The sequence below is a fragment of the Hyla sarda genome, chromosome 13, assembly GCF_029499605.1.
Source record: "Hyla sarda isolate aHylSar1 chromosome 13, aHylSar1.hap1, whole genome shotgun sequence".
Lineage (NCBI taxonomy): Eukaryota > Metazoa > Chordata > Amphibia > Anura > Hylidae > Hyla > Hyla sarda.
This window is the reverse complement of record NC_079201.1, coordinates 11,443,454-11,463,101: the sequence shown is the minus strand read 5'-3', so window position 1 is coordinate 11,463,101 and position 19,648 is coordinate 11,443,454. Positions and strand designations below refer to the sequence as shown.

At 44.7% G+C, this 19,648-nt stretch overlaps 1 protein-coding gene across 3 annotated transcripts in view; it reads right to left on the bottom strand.

Moving 5' to 3' along the window:
• Window positions 1–327: 327 nt before the first annotated feature.
• The window catches only part of MXRA7 (matrix remodeling associated 7), a 45,698-nt gene continuing 26,377 nt past the window's right edge, over window positions 328–19,648 (bottom strand). The window contains exons 3-5 of one of the 3 annotated variants that reach the window (XM_056549867.1): window positions 18,011–18,107; window positions 14,657–14,724; window positions 3,751–5,317 (exon numbers count right to left, since the gene is read on the bottom strand). In XM_056549867.1, coding sequence (XP_056405842.1) covers window positions 14,691–14,724; window positions 18,011–18,107 — 131 coding nt within the window. In that variant the 3' untranslated portion in view covers window positions 3,751–5,317; window positions 14,657–14,690. Of the gene's footprint in view, window positions 2,018–3,750; window positions 5,318–14,656; window positions 14,725–18,010; window positions 18,108–19,648 lie in introns of those variants that run through there. The other 2 variants (XM_056549865.1, XM_056549866.1) reach the window with 2 other exon arrangements.

Genomic DNA, 19,648 nt, shown 5'->3' with positions numbered 1-19,648 from the left:
ATTGGAAAGCACTCACCCGGGACTAGCAGAAACATCCTCTTTATTCACGGTTAGCAAACATCTTGGGAAACATTCCAGACTCCAAACAACACAGAGATGAGGTTACAGCCATTTCACCTCTGTACCAGCGCTTTAGGTGCCGGTACAGGCGTGAAACAGCTTTAGGAAAGAGGTTTGGATACAATACTTGTTACTACGTGACGGAGACATACCTCTTGCCTGTGTCCGTGTGGTCCGAGGGCGACTGCTGTTTCTAGCTTGCTTTCAGTAATACGATGTAATACTCATGCATGTTCCTTCGACTAAATAACGATAGACACACAAGAAATAAGGCTTGCAAAATATTTTATTAGAAATAATAAGAAAGTTAAGTTAAAGAAGAAACTTCTGAAGTGTCCGCACAGCGTGGACAAGAGAAGCACATACTCCGTTCATTTTCTACAATGAAGACTAAGTCTACTCCATCACGGCCTCTATGCTTCTCTATGAGCATGGGTCCGAAACTGTGCAAACATAAACCCTACATAAAATAGAGGAAAAAAAGACAACCGTATATATATAGATTCAATACCAAATATCAGGATATATACATAAAAATCACCTTAATGACACAGCAGAAGTTATATAAAGCTCAAAATACTATTGCTTGGGACAGTGAAACACTGTGTTTAGTGCATGGTGATTCATTGGGAGAAGGCATGCAGTGGGCAGAGTATACATATATACTGTTTATTGCTGCTTGTCTATAGGTTCTCTGGCCATCTTTATTGAAGCAAGCATCTAAACTGTTCAAAAACAGATCAAAATTTAGGAGGAAAGGGGTAGGAGTGCAATACCAGACGCGGCCCATGGACAAGAGCGGACAAGACGTTGAGATAATTCATCTAGTAATTTAGTCCCCAAAAGATCTCATTGGCCTTTGCTATAGGAAAATCACAATTTATTTATAGTGCACCCGTGACTGGTTTGCATGCATAGAATCTGATCCTAAATTGGGACACCCTGTTCACCCGTAGTAAACCTAATATAGTGTGGATGAACAGCTTTACAAAGTGGGGTCACTTACTTTAATCTGTTTAGTATATGCAAAGGTCTGGCACTATAATCTCCCTGCTGCATTGCGCTCCAGTGCGCATCGGAGGCAGGAAGCTGGCTGGCCCAGCTCCCCTGCCTCCTCCATATTCTCCATCTGCCCTATCATTATTATGCTAAAGAAGGACAACGGTGAGTGCTCACCCGCGGCATTCATTAGCATATTAATTAAGGGGGAGGGTCTGACAGAGAATATGGAAGAGGCAAGAGAGCTGGCTGAGCCAGTTCCCTGCCTCCAATGGACACTGGAGCGCAATTTTGCTGAAAACTACAGAGCCAGAACTCTGCATATACTGAACGGATTTAAGTAAGTGACCCCTCTAAATGCTTTTCATCTGCACTATAACCCAATATATAAGGTTTAGTGTAAGGTTTATAAGGTAAAGAGTGTCTGGCTCCTCTTTAAAAATTACTCTTGTGTACCAAATGACTTTGTAAGCTGTAGGACAAGCGGTGAAGAACGACTCCACTAGTTACTTATTGAGCAGCCTTATTCATCTCCCAATGAAATTGTAGTTTTAGCTCTTGAGGAATGACAGCAACACCATGATATATCTATATATATATATCTATCTATATATATATATATATATATATATGTTACTCTATGATAAGGGAAACCGGGGCATCCAGTAGAAGTGGAGATATTGCACTATGTATCCAACGTACCAACCCTCTCTTTGCTGGCAGCACTACATTGCGGGAAGCATCACTGCCTCTCAGTCACGCCTAAAACGTCACGACACTCTCTATTACAGCCAGTCGGAGGACACGTTGCGTATTTCGCACGGCTCTGACCAACAGAGGACACTACATGTTGTATAGTCTCAGCTGCTCCTTCATGTCTCCTTCCGACAATGCTCCAAAGGTTTCTTGGTTGCTTTCCATCACCTTAAAGATGGCACCCAGTTGTTCCCTCTGAACCCTGGCAAGGAAAACACAATGATGTATCTCAATCCAAACAAACTACCCCTGAGGGGGGTAATACAACTACCACCTCAACCTGCAGAGCTTGCAATCTAACTTTGACTGACTAGAATTCTATTGTTCAATATAGGGAAATGTCGGCACCTCCAGGGGTCTGCGGTGGTGCACGAGTTAGGGAAAAGCCATAGGTAGGAGAAAGATGATACCCAGCACTCACCAGTAAAGTTTTATTATGCCATAGTGTAGTACAAGGACGCGTTTCGGCGTGGGAGCCTTCCTCAGCTGTCTGCCTCAGGCAGAACGTTACTGCTTGCAAGGAAAGGACTCGGAACGCCACAAGTGCACAGGACGGTTTATTGGAATGAAAGATACTGGACAATGTGTTTCGGCACTGGCACGCGCCTTCCTCAGGTCCACAATGAATAGAGTATGCAGGGTCCTGAACTGTTTCCCGTGAGTTGGTGGCAACACGGGAAACACTTCAGGACGCTGCGTACGCTATTCCTTTTGGACCTGAGGAAGGCGCGTGCCAGCGCCAGTATCTTTTATTCCAATAAACCGCCCTGTGCACTTGTGGCGTTCCGAGTCCTTTCCTTGCACGCAGTAGCGCTCTGCCTATTCCCCGTTTTTTTTCTGTTTATCCTGGTTCTATATTTCCGTACCCTCGGGGATACGAATAGGGATCCTTGAGCTGCAAACTGCACAAACACCGACTCTACCCTAAGCCTACTGTAGTGTTGTGCCTATTCTGTTGGACAACTCCAACTGGTTAGTATGACACCATAGGTGTGGTGGTGGGTCACTTCTATTCGATCCCTTAAAGGGGTACCCCGCTGCTCAGCATCTAGAACTAACTGTTCCGAATGCTGGAGCCGGCCTCGGGAGCTTGTGATGTCATAGTCCGCCCCCTCATGATGTCACGTCCCGCCCCCTCAATGCAAGTCTATTGGAGGGGGCGTGACGGTCGTCACGCCCCCTCCCAAAGACTTGCATTGAGGGGGCTGGGTGTGACGTCAAGAGGGGGGCGGGACTATGATGTCACAAGCTCCCGGCGCCGACTCCAGCATTTAGAACAATTTGTTCCAAATGCTAAGCAGCGAATAGATTGTGAATACCTGCTGTATTATCACTCATGGTACCATGTAAATGGTAATAATGTCATGCAAGACACGTAATGGAGACTTCCAGAGGTGACTGCGGCAAAAGTGGAATTACAACCAGTTACGACCTAGTTGTTAACACCCCGTTTGCTATTTTTCGGGACTTACTTCACTCATCGTATGAGTCACAATGGTTGACTATAACAACTACAGAGAGTAGACAATCCAATCGATCAAAAGATCTTCTGAAGGTGACTCGATATTTCCGGTCTTATTCTACTGCTTTACAACAGTTATTATAGATCTGCCTGTCCACCCATCCCACCTCTAGACATCGATAGGCCTAGTCACCCAAATGGAGTAGTTGGGTTCAATCTAAGGAAGGATCAATGGTGTCGAAAAACATCTACTGACCAAAAAGGGCCTATTGTCTATGGGCAGGTTTACATTGAACATAAGCAAAATTCAGTAAAAGGTGTATAGTGCGTTATGAATGGTATGGAAAACAATGGTGTGCGAGGTGCTAAGGAGACGTGGAAGCAGATGGAAAAGGCCTTGTCATAGCTTATGTTTTGTAGAGCAGAGGTCCCCAATCCAGTCCTCAAGACCACCAACAGTCCAGATCTTTATATGAGTGGTATAGAGCAGAGGTCCTCAACCCAGTCCTCAAGACCACCAACAGTCCAGATCTTTATATGAGTGGTATAGAGCAGAGGTCTCCAACCCAGTCCTCAAGACCACCAACAGTCCAGATCTTTATATGAGTGGTATAGAGCAGAGGTCCCCAAAACGGTCCTCAAGACCACCAACAGTGCAGATCTTTATATGAGTGGTATAGAGCAGAGGTCCTCAACCCAGTCCTCAAGCCCACCAACAGTCCTGATCTTTATATGAGTGTTATAGAGCAGAGGTCTCCAACCCAGTCCTCAAGCCCACCAACAGTCCAGATCTTTATATGAGTGGTATAGAGCAGAGGTCTCCAACCCAGTCCTCAAGACCACCAACAGTCCAGATCTTTATATGAGTGGTGTAGAGCAGAGGTACTCAACCCAGTCCTCAAGGCCACCTACAGTCCAGATCTTTATATGAGTGGTATAGAGCAGAGGTCCCCAACCTAGTCCTCAAGCCCACCAACAGTCCTGATCTTTATATGAGTGGTATAGAGCAGAGGTCCCAACCCAGTCCTCAAGGTCACCAACAGTCCAGATATTTATATGAGTGGTATAGAGCAGAGGTCCCAACCCAGTCCTCAAGGTCACCAACAGTCCAGATATTTATATGAGTGGTATAGAACAGAGGTCCCCAACCCAGTCCTCAAGGCCACCTACAGTCCAGATCTTTATATGAGTGGTATAGAGCAGAGGTCCCCAACCTAGTCCTCAAGACCACCAACAGTCCAGATCTTTATATGAGTGATATAGAGCAGAGGTCCCCAACCCAGTCCTCAAGACCACCAACAGCCCAGATCTTTATATGACTGGTATAGAGCAGAGGTCCCCAACCTAGTCCTCAAGACCACCAACAGTTCAGATCTTTATATGAGTGGTATAGAACAGAGGTCCCCAACCCAGTCCTCAAGGCCACCAACAGTCCGGATCTTTCCCTGTTCTATTCCAATGGAGGAGTGAAAAATCCTGGAATGTTAGTGGGCCTTGAGGACAGGGTTGGGGACCACTACTGTAGAACATTACAAAGCCCATCCAATTATATCTAAGTGTTATTCCCTATTATGGCTTTTACTGTAGACATTATCTTACTCAGGTTACTATATATATATATATATGTCAACATTTCTTGCATAGTTTTAAAACAAATATTGCACTTAAAAGTTTTTTCTTGAAGCAGAGATCCGATATAATCCCCTTCCAATGATTTTTGGATACCAGGCGGTGTTGACCCAAAGCAATGCTTCTCTATACAGGGAATACTAAGGATAATAGAACACGTGATGTCACCGTTCACAATGGACGCGTCCTCGGTCCCTGTACAGAAGAGGACCCCACGAGACCACGCACGGTATGTTAGGGTCTCGTCTTTCAGTTATAAAGTGACTTTTTTAGCATTTTCCCCCTGAATAGGTTGCTGGGTAGGTTTTTTGGGGTTGCGGTTATATAATAGTGTTGGGTCGGGCCGATTTGATCTTTTTCTGTAAATCTCTTTAGCTGGACTGTAAGGATAACTTCTTATCATCTTCAGCTCTGTAGAGAAACAAAAACAACAGGGAATGACTAGATACGGTGACCATCAGTGGGAAAAGCAGGGCCGTCATCCGAATTACATAGGGCCTCATGCACATGACGGAGCCACGTACACGGAGGTAACATGGCAGCCATGGGCGGCAGGTGTTTTGTGTGCTGTCCTGTGGTGGCTCTGTACAGTGAGGTCTTCTCCTCTAAAGATATATAGATGTGGTATATAGCATATATACAGAGGCACTGTAAGGTCCCATAAGCTACTATAGGTGCTGTATTAAAGGGGTACTCCGGTGGAAAACATTTTTTTTTTTAATCAACTGATGCTAGAAAGTTAAAGTTAAAAATCTTAATCCTTCTAGTACTTATGAGCTGCTGAAGTTGAGTTGTTCTTTTCTGTCTAAGTGCTCTCTGATGACACCTGTCTTGGGAACTGTCCAGAAGCTAGAAGCAAATCCCCATAGCAAACCTCTTCTACTCTGTGCAGTTCCCAATACAAGCAGAGATGTCAGCAGAGAGCACTGTTGCCAGACAGAAAAGAACAACTCAACTTCAGCAGCTCATAAGTACTGAAAGGATTAAGATTTTTTTTAATAGAAGCAATTTACAAATCTGTTTAACTTTCTGGAGCCAGTTGATATAAAAAAAATCCAGTACTTATCAGCTTCTGTATGCTCCACAGGAAGTTCTTTTCTTTTTGAATTTCTTTTCTGTCTGACCACAGTGCGCTCTGCTGACACCTCTGTCCATGTTAGGAACTGTCCAGAGAAGGATAGGTTTTCTATGGGGATTTGCTCCTACTCTGGACAGTTCCTAAAATGGACAGAGGTGTCAGCATAGGGCACTGTGGTCAGACAGAAAGGAAATTCAAAAAGAAAAGAACTTCCTGTGGAGCATACAGCAGCTGATAAGTAATGGAAGGATTAAGATTTTTTAATAGAAGTAATTTACAAATCTGTTTAACTTTCTGGCACCGATTGATTAATTTTTTTTTTCTCCCTGCAGAGTACCCCTTTAAGGCTTCCTGGTTCTACGGAGCCATGATACCGATGCATGCAGGAGACCATACATGAAGTATAGACTCAGAGGTTCACCCTGGATTACATGAACATTCCGGCATGTTTTCATTACCCTGTCCTCCGGAGCCACATTCATGCAGGGATACGCTGCCAATCCCAGGATAGTCCCTCAGATTAGTCAGGAAAATCCAGATATCTATTGGAAATCCTGTAACATCCTGTAACTCTACACTGGTCATCGACATAAACATCTACGATCGGCTTTGATCTCACACAGGACCTACATATGGTTTGAAATAACATTGTACTGTATAATGTCCTCTATGTATATAAACAGATACAGGGTTCGTTCTGGTGTTAACTGAAGCAAGAATCTAAAATAACTAAATATTATTAAAGGGGTACTCCACTGGAAAACCTTTTTTTTTTTCTTAATCAACTGGTGCCAGAAAGTTAAACAGATTTGTAAATTACTTCTATTAAAAAATCTTAACCCTTCCAGTATTTATCAGCTGCTGTTATGATCCACAGGAAGTTCTTTTCTTTTTGAATTTCTTTTTTGCCTGACCACAGTGCTCTCTGCTGGCACTTCTGTCCATTTTAGGAACTGTCCGGAGCAGGAGAGGTTTGCTGTGGGGATTTGCTCCTACTCTGGACAGTTCCTGACATGTACAGAGGTGTCAGTAGAGAGCACTGTGGTCCGCTCCCTTTCTATAAAGCATCATAGCGGGTTGGGCCCAGCCTCTAACAATGGGACACGTGGCTAATAGCGCGCGGCACTGATCGCGATACCGCGCGCTAGTAACCCTTTAGACGCAGCATACAAAGTTGATCGCCGCGTCTAAAGTGAAAGCAAACTACTCCCGGCTAGCTCAGTGGGCTGTTCGGGACCTGAGATCCAGGCATGAGCAGTCAAGCGGCAGAATCATTGATCAATGTTATCCTATGGGATAACAATGATCAATGTAAAAGATCAGTGTGTGCAGTGTTCTAGCTCCCTATGGGATAAAAAAGATCAATGTAAAAGATCAGTGTGTGCAGTGTTATAGTCCCCTATGGGATAAAAAAGATCAATGTAAAAGATCAGTGTGTACAGTGTTATAGCCCCCCCCTATGGGATAACAAAGATCAATGTAAAAGATCAGTGTGTGCAAAGTTATAGTCTCCTATGGGATAACAATGATCAATGTAAAAGATCAGTGTGTGCAGTGTTATAGGCCCCTATGGGATTAAAATGATCAATGTAAAAGATCAGTGTGTGCAGTGTTATAGTCTCCTATGGGATAACAATGATTAATGTAAAAGACCAGTGTGTGCAGTGTTATAGGTCCCTATGGGATAACAATGATTAATGTAAAAGATCAGTGTGTGCAGTGTTATAGTCTCCTATGGGATAACAATGATCAATGTAAAAGATCAGTATGTGCAGTGTTATAGGTCCCTATGGGATAACAATGATCAGTGTAAAAGATCAGTGTGTGCAGTGTTATAGGTCCCTATGGGATAACAATGATCAGTGTGTGCAGTGTTATAGGTCCCTATGGGAGCTATAACATTGCAAAAAAAAAAAAGTGAATAAAGATCATTTAACCCCTTCCCTAATAAAAGTTTGAATCACCCCCCTTTTCCCATAAAAAAAAAACTGTGTAAATAAATATAAACATATGTGGTATCGGCGCGTGCGGAAATGTCCGAATTATAAAAATATATAATTAATTAAACCGCACAGTCAATGGCGTACGCGCAAAAAAATTCACGGCGCAAAAAATGAGCCCTCATACCGCCCCATACGCGGAAAAATAAAAAAGTTATAGGGGTCAGAAGATGACAATTTTAAACGTATAAATTTTCCTGCATGTAGTTACGATTTTTTCCAGAAGTACGACAAAATCACCTATATAAGTAGGGGATCATTTTAATCGTATGGACCTACAGAATAAAGATCAGGTGTCATTTTTACCGAAAAATGTACTACGTAGAAACGGAAGCCCCCAAAAGTTACAAAATGGTGTGGGTTTTTTTTCAATTTTGTCGCACAATGATTTTTTTTTCCGTTTCGCTGTAGATTTTTGGGTAAAATGACTGATGTCATTAAAAAATAGAATTGGTGGCGCAAAAAAAAAGCCATAATATGGATTTTTAGGTGCAAAATTGAAAGTGTTAGGATTGTTAAAAGGTAAGGAGGAAAAAACGAAAGTGCAAAAAACGGAAAACCGCTCGGTCCTTAAGGGGTTAAAGCCATAGGCTGGGAATCCAATGCTCCATAGTGCTACAGGTATATAGCTCTACAATGTAATGCAATTATCTTGGGATAATGTCATAGGGAATAGCCATCTTGAGGAATCATCTTCGGATGGGTTATATAGTGAGACTTTTACTGTGGACATTATTATGGGGGCCCTAGAGTGCGTAAGACTTCTGGAGGATTTAGTCATGGATCCATATTTAAAAGGGGTTATCCAATAAATGAAAAAAAAAAAATATATATATATATATATATATATATCAACTAGCTCCAGAAAGTTAATCAGATTTGCAAATTATTTATATTAAAAAATCTTAATCCTTTCAGTACTTATGAGCTGCTGAAGTTGAGTTGTTCTTTTCTGTCTACGTGCTCTCTGATGACACCTGTCTCGGGAACTGTCCAGAGTAGAAGCAAATCCCCATAGCAAACCTCTTCTACTCTGTGCAGTTCCCGAGACAAGCAGAGATGTCAGCAGAGAGCACTGTTGCCAGATAGATAAGAACAACTCAACTTCAGCAGCTGATAATTATTGGAAGGATTAAGATTTTTTTAATAGAAGTAATTTACAAATCTGTTTAACTTTCTGGAGCCAGTTGGTATATATATATATATATATATATATATATATATATATATATATATATATAAAGCTTTTTCTTGGAATACCCCTTTAATCTGCTGACTGCATGGACTCCGCAGGGAAAAATCCCAGGTTAGCCCTACTAAATACCAATGGGGCTAATGCTTATACCAGTGTTTCCCAACCAGGGTGCCTCCCGCTTTTGCAAAACTACAATTCCAAACATGTCCGGACAGCCAACGGCTGTCCGGACATGCTTGGAGTTGTAGTTTTGCAACAGCTGGAGGCACACTAGTTTATGCAGATCACCAGCCCGGGACAGTAACACCTTTTTATGGCCTGACTCCCTGTGTACTTTCCCCGCCCATGCGCTGTCGAAGTGTCAATCATGGTGCATGCGCGGTGGGTCCAAGTGTTTCTGACTCTATGCGTATGCTTCATAATACACATTGACAGCGCATGCGCGGGCCTTGTAGCCTATGTGGACCCCAAGCCACACCTCTCTGACTGTCCGGGACAATAGAAAAAGTGCTTTTTAAAGAAAATAAAGCAATTCTAGTAAGAAAAAACCATATGTCTGGCACATACATGTTAACCCCTTATACACTGCGTGGCTGGTTTACCAACACAATATTGTGTGACAGGTGCACTTTAAAGAGGTACTCCGCCCCTAGACATCTTATCCCCTATCCAAAGGATAGGGGATAAGATGTCTGATCACGGGGGTCCCGCAGTGGGAACCCCCACGATCTCCCTGCTGCACCCACCGTACGTCTCAGTCACGCCCCACTCGTGACGTCACGGCCACGCCCCCTCAATGCAAGTCTATGGGAGGGGGCCCCCTCCCATAGACTTGCATTGAGGGGGTGTGGCCGTGACGTCACGAGTGGGGCGTGACTGAGACGCCACGAGCCTCCGCCCCGCTTCGCCAGTCATCCGGCATGGAGCGAAGTCCCCAGCGGCAGGACCCCCGCGATCAGACATCTTATCCCCTATCCTTTGGATAGGGGATAAGATGTCTAGGGGTGGAGTACCCCTTTAAGCATAGGAGGCCTGTGCTTAGCAGTCGCCCCCCAGCAATAGGTGTGGGCCCTGGATTCTCCAAGCCTCCTTTCCATACTTCTATACCCATAATACAGCTCTATCTACCCTTAGGGTACGTTTAGACAAGCGTATTTTCCGCGCGTATTTCGCTGCGGATCCGCCGCTGAAGGACCTCTGTATGCTGCCTTTTCATGTGCCTGCGACACTTCGATGTGCGTGTCGCCGTGCACATGCGCAGTATACTCGCACATCGTGGCAGCTCTCGGTCAACTCAGGGGGAGTGGCCGCAATGTGCGTAAGTACACCGCGCATGCGCAGCGAATCGCACATCGCTTCAGTGTGTCTGCATGTCGCGGCGTATTGGCGCTCAGAAGGCACCATACAGAGGTCCTTCAGTGGCGGATCTGCAGTGTAAAATACGCTGTAAATCCACTCGTCTGAACCTACCCTTATAGCACTGAGAAGAATATTCTGTCATTGATGCTTTTTTCCATTTTTTTGTTAAAGGGGTACTCCAGTGAAAAACTTTTTTTTTTTTAAATCAACTGGTGCCAGAAAGTTAAACAGATTTGTATATTACTTCTATTAAAAAATCTTAATCCTTCCAGTACTTATTAGCTGCTGAATACTACAGTGGAAATTATTTTCCATTTGGAACACAGAGCTGTCTGCTGACATCATGAGCACAGTGCTCTCTGCTGACATCTCTGTCCATTTTAGGAACTGTCCAGAATTGGAAAAAATCCCCATAGCAAACATATGCTGCTCTGGACAGTTCCTAAAATGGACAGAGACGTCAGTACAGAGCACTGTGCTCATGAGGTCAGCAGAGAGCTCTGTGTTTCAAAAAGAAAAGAATTTCCACTGTAGCATTCAGCAGCTAATAAGTACTGGAAGGATTAAGATTTTTTAATAGAAGTAATTTACAAATCTGTTCAACTTTCTGGCACCAGTTGATTTAAAAAAATAAAAAATAAAAACTAAGGACTCTATAGGATTTTGATGCAACTTTTAGTACAAGGGGTGCTCCAGTGGAAAACATTTTTTTTTAAATCAACTGTTGCCAGAAAGTTAAACAGATTTGTAAATTACTTCTATAAAAAAAATCTTTACCCTTCCAGTACTTTTTAGCAGCTGTATGCTACAGAGGAAATTATTTTCTTTTTGAATTTCTTTTTTGTCTTGTCCACAGTGCTCTCTGCTGACACCTGATGCCCGTATCAGGAACTGTCCAGAGTAGCATAGGTTTGCTATAGGGATTTTCTCCTCCTCTGGACAGTTCCTGATATGGACATCAGGTGTCAGCAGAGAGCACTGTGGACAAGATAAAAAAGAAATTCAAACAGAAAAGAATTTCCTGGAAGGGTAAAGATTTTTTAATAGACGTAATTTACAAATCTGTTTAACTTTCAGTTGATTTAAAAAAAAAAAAAAAACTGTTTTCCACCGGAGTACCCCTTTAAGTTACAACAGATTGTCAACAAAAGTGAATAGGAGACCATGGCCAGGATTACTGCTCTTAGTACTCTTACTATGTCTAGATTAGTACTAATGATGCTCTTAGGGGGTGTTTTCTGCATCTTTGTACTTGACAGATGCTATACCTTTTTTGAGAACGTGGAACAACTGCACCTTGTGAACACAGCCTTAGGAGTCTGGAGGGCTCCATGGGTTTAAATGCAATTGACTGAACACAAGGAATGGATCTGAAAAGAGAAGAAGCCTCAGTCTAACACTATAGCTATTCCCCTGATTAAAGACAAGAAACTCCAAATAACTATCTGACCCCATAGGCCAACTATGTCTCAAGGAATAATGGTCACCAACTGGTGATTTACAAACTAACTAGACTACCTGGGTGCTTCTCCAGAGTATTATTAACTGCAAAAGTTTATTCTATTACACGTTTCGAGTCAGAACCTGACTCTTCAACATATGCATCTCCTGATGAAGAGTCAGGTTCTCACTCGAAACACGTTATATGTGTTATATATTTGCAGTTGAAAGGGTACTCCACCCCTAGACATCTTATCCCCTATCCAAAGGATAGTGTATAAGATTTCTGATCGCGGGGGTCAGTTGAAGGGATACTCCACCCCTAGACATCTTATCCCCTATCCAAAGGATAGGGGATAAGATGTCTGATCGCGGGGGTCCCCAGAGGCAAACCTGACTCTTCATCAGATAGTTCAATATATGCACCCCCTGGATGAATAGTCAGGTTCTCACTCAAAACATGTTATATGTGTTATACTTTTACAGTTAAAGGGGTACTCCACCCCTAGACATCTTATCCCCTATCCAAAGGATAGTGTATAAGATTTCTGATCGCGGGGGTCAGTTGAAGGGATACTCCACCCCTAGACATCTTATCCCCTATCCAAAGGATAGGGGATAAGATGTCTGATCGCGGGGGTCCCCAGAGGCAAACCTGACTCTTCATCAGATAGTTCAATATATGCACCCCCTGGATGAATAGTCAGGGTCTCACTCAAAACACGTTATATGTGTTATACTTTTACAGTTAAAGGGGTACTCCACCCCTAGACATCTTAGCCCCTATCCAAAGGATAGGGTATAAGATTTCTGATCGTGGGGGTCCCACTACCGAGGACCCCCGCGATCTCGGCTGCAGCACCCCAGACATCCGGTACAGGGAGCAAACTTAGCTCCAGGCCAGATGACTGGTGATGTGGGGTGGAGGCTCGTGACATCACGGTCACGCCCCACTCGTGACGTCACGGCTATGCCCCCTCAATGCCAGTCTATGGGAGGGGGCGTGACGTCACGAGCCTCTGGAGCTGCACCAGACGCTCTAAACGAATGTCGGGTGCCGCAGGGAGATGCCCAGATTTGGGACCCTCGTGATCAGACATCTTATCCCCTATCCTTTGGATAGGGGATAAGATGTCTAGGGGCAGAGTACCCCTTTAATAATACTTCCATCATCTGGAGAAGCGCCAAACTGGTTAATTTTGTAAATTACAACCGGTTGGTGGTCATTGTTCCTGCATTGTACCACTTTGGGTCCTTTAGAGATTGGCTGGACTGGGGGCTTCCAACTTTATTACCTTAAGGCTTTCATAGGTGTTCGCCCAAAGTGCAACCCCCTTTAGTCAGCGCAATTTATCGTCATCTTTCTGCCAACTCAGCAGTACAGTACCACACAAAATTATAATTGATACAACTATTGAGTATCCAATGGGGTCACACTACCAAGCAATAGTGTGATTTGTGAGGAGTCAAGGCTGCTGTCTTCTCCATGCAATGCTTCAGTTCACACAGTGCATTATGATTAATGACCTGGATGGCAGTTTTGTAATCTCTGCTATGATCTCGTATGTATTCCATAAAAAAAAAAAAAAAAAATAACAAAATTAAATTATTATAATTCAGTATATGTGAATCACTACAATACCTCAGTTATTATGGTGGGTTGCATGGGTATCTGGCACTGAAGTGTTAAAGGTTCTCTATAGCATCTTGACAGATTTACGTATTAGAAATTGTAGTGATACATAGTGAACACTGGAGGGCAGTGAAGTTCCTCTTATGTTTCCTGCAGTTGGCGTTTGGCAGTAGAAGGCGAAAGGCTGGCACAGTGTACATCCAATATGTTATATGGCTGCCAACGTATGTTTGCTGCACATTGGTAGATTAAGGGTTAAAGGGGTACTCCGCCCCTAGACATCTTATCCCCTATCCTAAGGATAGGGGATAAGATGTCTGATCACGGGGCTCCGGCCGCTGGGGACCCCCGTGATCTCCCTGATGCACCCGACGTTCGTTTAGAGAGTCGGGTGAAGCACCGGAGGTTTGTGACATCACGGCCATGCCCCGCTCATGACGTCACGACCACGCCCCCTCAATGCAAGTCTATGACCATCACGCCCCCTCCCAGAGACTTGCATTGAGGGAGCGTGGTTGTGACGTCACAAGCGGGGCGCAGCCGTGATGTCATGAGCCTCTGCCCCGCATCACCAGTCAACCAGTCAAGAAGTTCGGATGTCCGGATGTCTGAGGTGCCGTAGACAAGATCGTGGTGGTCACCAGCTGCAGGACCCTTGCGATCAGACATCTTATGCCCTATCCTTTGGATAGTGGATAAGTTGTCTAGGGGCGGAGTACCCCTTTAATTACCCATGTAGGTGGTCTATTCACTGAATAAGGAATCCATTCTGTTGATGGTATCTACAGGGAAGAGGAAATAAATTTGAAGCAAATGTTTCCCATAATAACATTAAAATAGGGAACCGCCATGGGTACCTACAGAAGGCTTCATTGTAAGGATTGAGCCCTAGGAGGTGAGAACCTTTAACACTTTCAATGCTGGAGGTATAGTAGTGCTGGGCATCAATGGAGGGTGCGGGGGGGGGGGTATAGGGTTATGTAACAGACACGTTAATGAGTTTTACTGGAGTCTAGGTACTAACACACGGGTTGTAACGTCTTACCACATGTAACAGTGCGCGCGGGGCACTGTACGTGTTACAGGGATGTGAGATCAGAGGTCAACTCAATCCTGAAAGGCAAATGCATGAAGCTTACCACACGGCCGTACCACACATAATAACACATCACTACCGTGTCACTGTATTACAGTACCCACAAGATGCATTGCAGAGGGGAGCCCTAGAGCAAAATTGGGCACCTCTTCTACAGCACACTGCTTCCTAGTTGTAAGAAATTTGAGTGTATTGCGGCAGGACCCCCACCCTGATTTGAGGCAGGGGACTGGTTAGGGGATGTGGCTAACGTCATATGGCTACCACCAATGGCAGACTCATTGGGCCCACTCTATTGCTGCAGTCAAGAAAGAAATCAGTCGCTCACCTACAGCCACACATACTAGTTATCCTGTTTTCTTAGGGCCATGTGCATAACACTATGGGGTGAGCAATCCAGATAGGTCTAAATGATGCTTCATAGAGAGCATTTAAAGGGGTAGTCCAGTGCTGAAAAACTTATCCTTTATCCTTAGGATAGGGGATAAGTTTCAGATCGCGGGGGGTCTGACCGCTGTGGCCCCCCCCCCCGATCTCCTGTACGGGGCCCGACTGACCGCCGGGAAGGGGGCGTGTTGACCACCGTACGAAGCGGCGGGTGACACACACCCTCAATACAACTCTATGGCAGAGCCAGAGCGCTGCCTTCGGCAATCTCCGGCTCTTCCATAGCGCTGTATTGAGGGGGCGTGTCAGCCTCCACTTCATGCGGTGCTTGACACCCGCTATATGGCCAGCGAGCCGGGGCCCTGTACAGGAGATCGCGGGGGGGCCCCTTAGGATAGGGGATAAGTTTTTCAGCACTGGACTACCCCTTTAAGTCTACACAGTGGGGCATGCAGGAATATAGAGGTGCTAGCAGTCCCTGAATTCTGCTACAAACATTGTCTATTATTATTATTATTTTTAATATTATTTTTAATTATTATTATTATTACACTAATAATAAAAATTAAAAAAATGTAAATTATTATATGTAAAATAATAATAATAAAAAAAAAATTATAATAATAATAATTATTATTATTATTAATAATATTTTTTTTTTTATAGTGCCCTTGGTTCCAGGGCACTGTACATTTAATAAGGAATTAAAATACGTAACACAAACAGTAAATATATGTGATACAGCGTAAATGAGAGACTGGTAGGGAGAGAGGACTTACAGTCTATGAGGAGCCGGTGAGGGAGACAGTTGATCATCTAGGAGAAGTTATAGAAGTAGTTCTTCCCATTGCAGTGGCAGCAGGGTTATTGTAGGATTTTATGAAGTGATGGGTATTAAAGGGGTACTCCGCCCCTAGAGATGTTATAAGATGTCTGATCGCGGGGGTCCACCGGTGGGGACTCCCGCAATCTCGGCTGCGGCACCCCATGCACCGATGCATGGAGAAAACTTTGCTCCGTGCCGGATGACTGGCGGGGCGGAGGCTCGAAACGTCACAGTCTTGCCCCGCTCATGATGTCACGGCTACGCCCCCTCAATGCAAGTCTATGGGCGGCCACCCCGCCCATAGACTTGCATTGAGGGGGCGTGGCTGTGACTTCACGAGCCTCCGGCACTGTACCCGACGCTCTAAACAAGTTTCCTCTTTAAGTTTCTTCTGAAGGTCTTGATGGTGGGAGAGCCTGGATGGGTCAGGGTAACAAGTTCCAGTGTATAGGGGAAGCTCAAGAGAAGTCTTGGAGACAGCTGTGTGAGGTGCAGGTGAATAGGAGGTCTCTAGGGGATCGGAAATTACGTGCGGGGCAATATGGAGAGAGGTGAGGATGAGGAGGTGGTCTTGGGGGGGATCGGAAATTACGTGCGGGGCAATATCGAGAGAGGTGAGGATGAGGAGGTGGTCTTGGGGGGGATCGGAAATTACATGTGGGGCAATATGGAGAGAGGTGAGGATGAGGAGGTGGTCTTGGGAGGATTGAAAATTACGTGCGGGGCAATATGGAGAGAGGTGAGGATGAGATGGTGGTCTTGGGGGGGATCGGAAATTATGTGCGGGGCAATATCGAGACATATGGTCAGAGATGTACGGAGGAGACAGGTTATGTGAGGTGAGGAGGTGGTCTTGGGAGGATCGGAGATTACATGAGGGGTGATCAAGACATATGGTCAGAGATGTACGGAGGAGACAGGTTATGTGAGGTGAGGATGAGGAGGTGGTCTTGGGAGGATCGGAGATTACATGAGGGGCGATCAGGACATATGGTCAGAGATGTACGGAGGAGACAGGTTGTAGACGGCCTTGTATGTCATGGTGGATTGGTTGGGTAGCCAGTTTTGGCAGAGGGGAGAGGCAAGGGATGAGAGAGGTGGATTAGTCGGACTACACTGTTGAGGATGGAGAAAGAGTGTTTCATGGAGGCCACAGAGGTGGATGTTGTAGTAGGTGAAGGTGGCAGGAGGTGGTAAGGGTCTGGATGAATGACAGCTCAGAATCGGAGGTTACCCCTTCTTTATTAGGGTATTACAAGTAAAAATGGATGGGAAGAACACGTTTGAGCAAACACCTTTCCTTCATAAGCTGTGGCAGAAAAAGGTGTCTGATGAGTATTGTACATCCATTCTACAGCAAAATTCGGTGAGTGCCGGGACCTCTACTTTCCTTCATGTTCTCATCCCTGGGCACCACCACCTACGGAGTGCTCACAGCCCCATTGTACTATCCACAGTGGAGTGAGACCTCTATGTACCTGGATAGACCCCCAGTATTCTATGTGCCCCTATGACACAGCCACACACCATGAACTAGTAATGCCGCCACGTGTACGGGCCTGATGTGCTTCATCACTAAATCATAAGCCATTCACCATACTGGACAACTAGGAAGATGATTTTACTCCATAGTGTTCCTATTGGTCAGCCCTGAGGATAGCACTTACATCTAGTGACGTCTGTCATACAACAGCTGGATAAAACATAAGGGACATATCTGTAAAGGAACAACTACAACTCCATCAGTGGTCAAGTAGATTGCAAGCTCTTGTGCGGGGTCACCGGTATAATGTCCATGTAGGATGAAAGGGATTATCCAGGACTAGACAAACACCGCTCCCCGTCTGTCTCCAGGTTGGGTGTGGTTTCACAACTTGGCTTCATTCACTTCAATGGAACTGACCCAAACCCAACCTGGAAACAGATGGGGAGCGTTTTTTGAAAGAAATTAGCTCTGTGTTTCGATTCCTGGATAACCCTTTTAAATCTGTGCTATATCATTTACCAGAGACGAGGACCGACAATGATCAGGACCATGCTTTAGGTGTATATGTCTACATGCAAAGGGTTCTGGGAAGGAATGGACTCACCTCTGCTCCTCCTCTAACTCGTCCTTTGTTAGCATTTTCTCGAAATCGCTTCCCCGCAGCTTCCCTGGTAAGTATTTAAAGAATAACGTCTCATCGTCTGAAAATAGAAAGAAAAAAAGGGGGAGTGATATGGAAATTTCCAAAAATAGGACAGACATTTCCTACCCGGTTAGTGGATTGGACCCTGAAGAACAAATGGTGCTCAGTATTATTATTACAATAGAAACAAAGGTCAATCTTCATTTGGACCATGATAGGTCGTATTATAACGACTATACAATATACAGACAATATATAGTGATAAGGGAAAGGCGCCGTAAGAAACGAGCTCCTTCTGATTGGCTAATAGGCCTCCAATAGCACGTGAGAGAACGGTAGTGTAATATCCCAGTACAGGTAGATGGTCCTATACTGCCTATAGGCCCTGTCAGGTTTAGTCCCCCTTTAGTCCCTAACCTGGGGGCTCCCCTGCAGGGTCTATCTGTGTTTTCTCCCTGTTGTTTTATATGGTGTATGTATCACTTTAATGCATAGACAGGATCCCTATGTCTAGATAGTATACAGGACCTGTGGAGGTCTCAAGAACCTGTGAGTCTGTCACATGTTATGTTATGCAGTTACATGATTTGTTGTCACATGTTCTCCCAGAGAGCACCAGCTTTAACCTATGACCCCCAGCTTGACCAATGGGCTTTAGTCCAGCCCCCACTATATAAAGGGGAGGCCATTTGCAATTTGCTCGCTTTGATCTTACCTCTAATCTGAGAACAAGTCTTTGCTGAAGAGCTACCAGAGATCTCAGGAAAAGTGATCAGCATCTGGAGGCCACAAAGCTAAAGTCTCTCCAGTAAGTCTACAAGTCTATGTCTGCTGTCACTACATCTAGTCAAGTCCTGCACATAGTCAAGTCAAGTCCTGCACATAGTCAAGTCAAGTCCTGCACATAGTCAGGTCAAGTCCTACACAAAGTCAAGTCAAGTCCTGCACATAGTCAAGTCAAGTCCTGCACATAGTCAAGTCAAGTCCTGCACATAGTCAAGTCCTGCACAGTCAAGTCAAGTCCTGCACGTAGTCAAGACCTGCACATAGTCAAGTCAAGTCCTGCACATAGTCAAGTCAAGTCCTGCACATACTCAAGTCCTGCACATAGTCAAGACCTGCACATAGTCAAGACCTGCACATAGTCAAGTCAAGTCCTGCACATAGTCAAGTCAAGTCCTGCACATAGTCAAGTCCTGCACATAGTCAAGTCCTGCACATAGTCAAGTCCTGCACATAGTCAAGTCAAGTCTAATTACAAGTCAAAGTCAAGTTTATTACAAGTATTGGTCCAGCAAGCTGCAAGGTCCGCTGGGTCCTGGCCACCTTTCTGGGAATTCTGGCCTTAGCTGTGAAGATAATTACACCTGTCTTCTATTCAGTAAAGCCTCCATTTACCCATAACTGGTTGTGGACTCTTTATTACTACTAGCTCGTGGGATAGCGGAGAATCCGGGCGTGTGGTGTTCCGGAACCCGAAAACCACACTGGCGTCACAAACACATAGGGGTTAATACCATCCGACCCCCGGGGTTAATAACATCTGATCCCACCACCCACACCGCAACACCCGTGGTCCCACCATTCACCGCAGTGGCT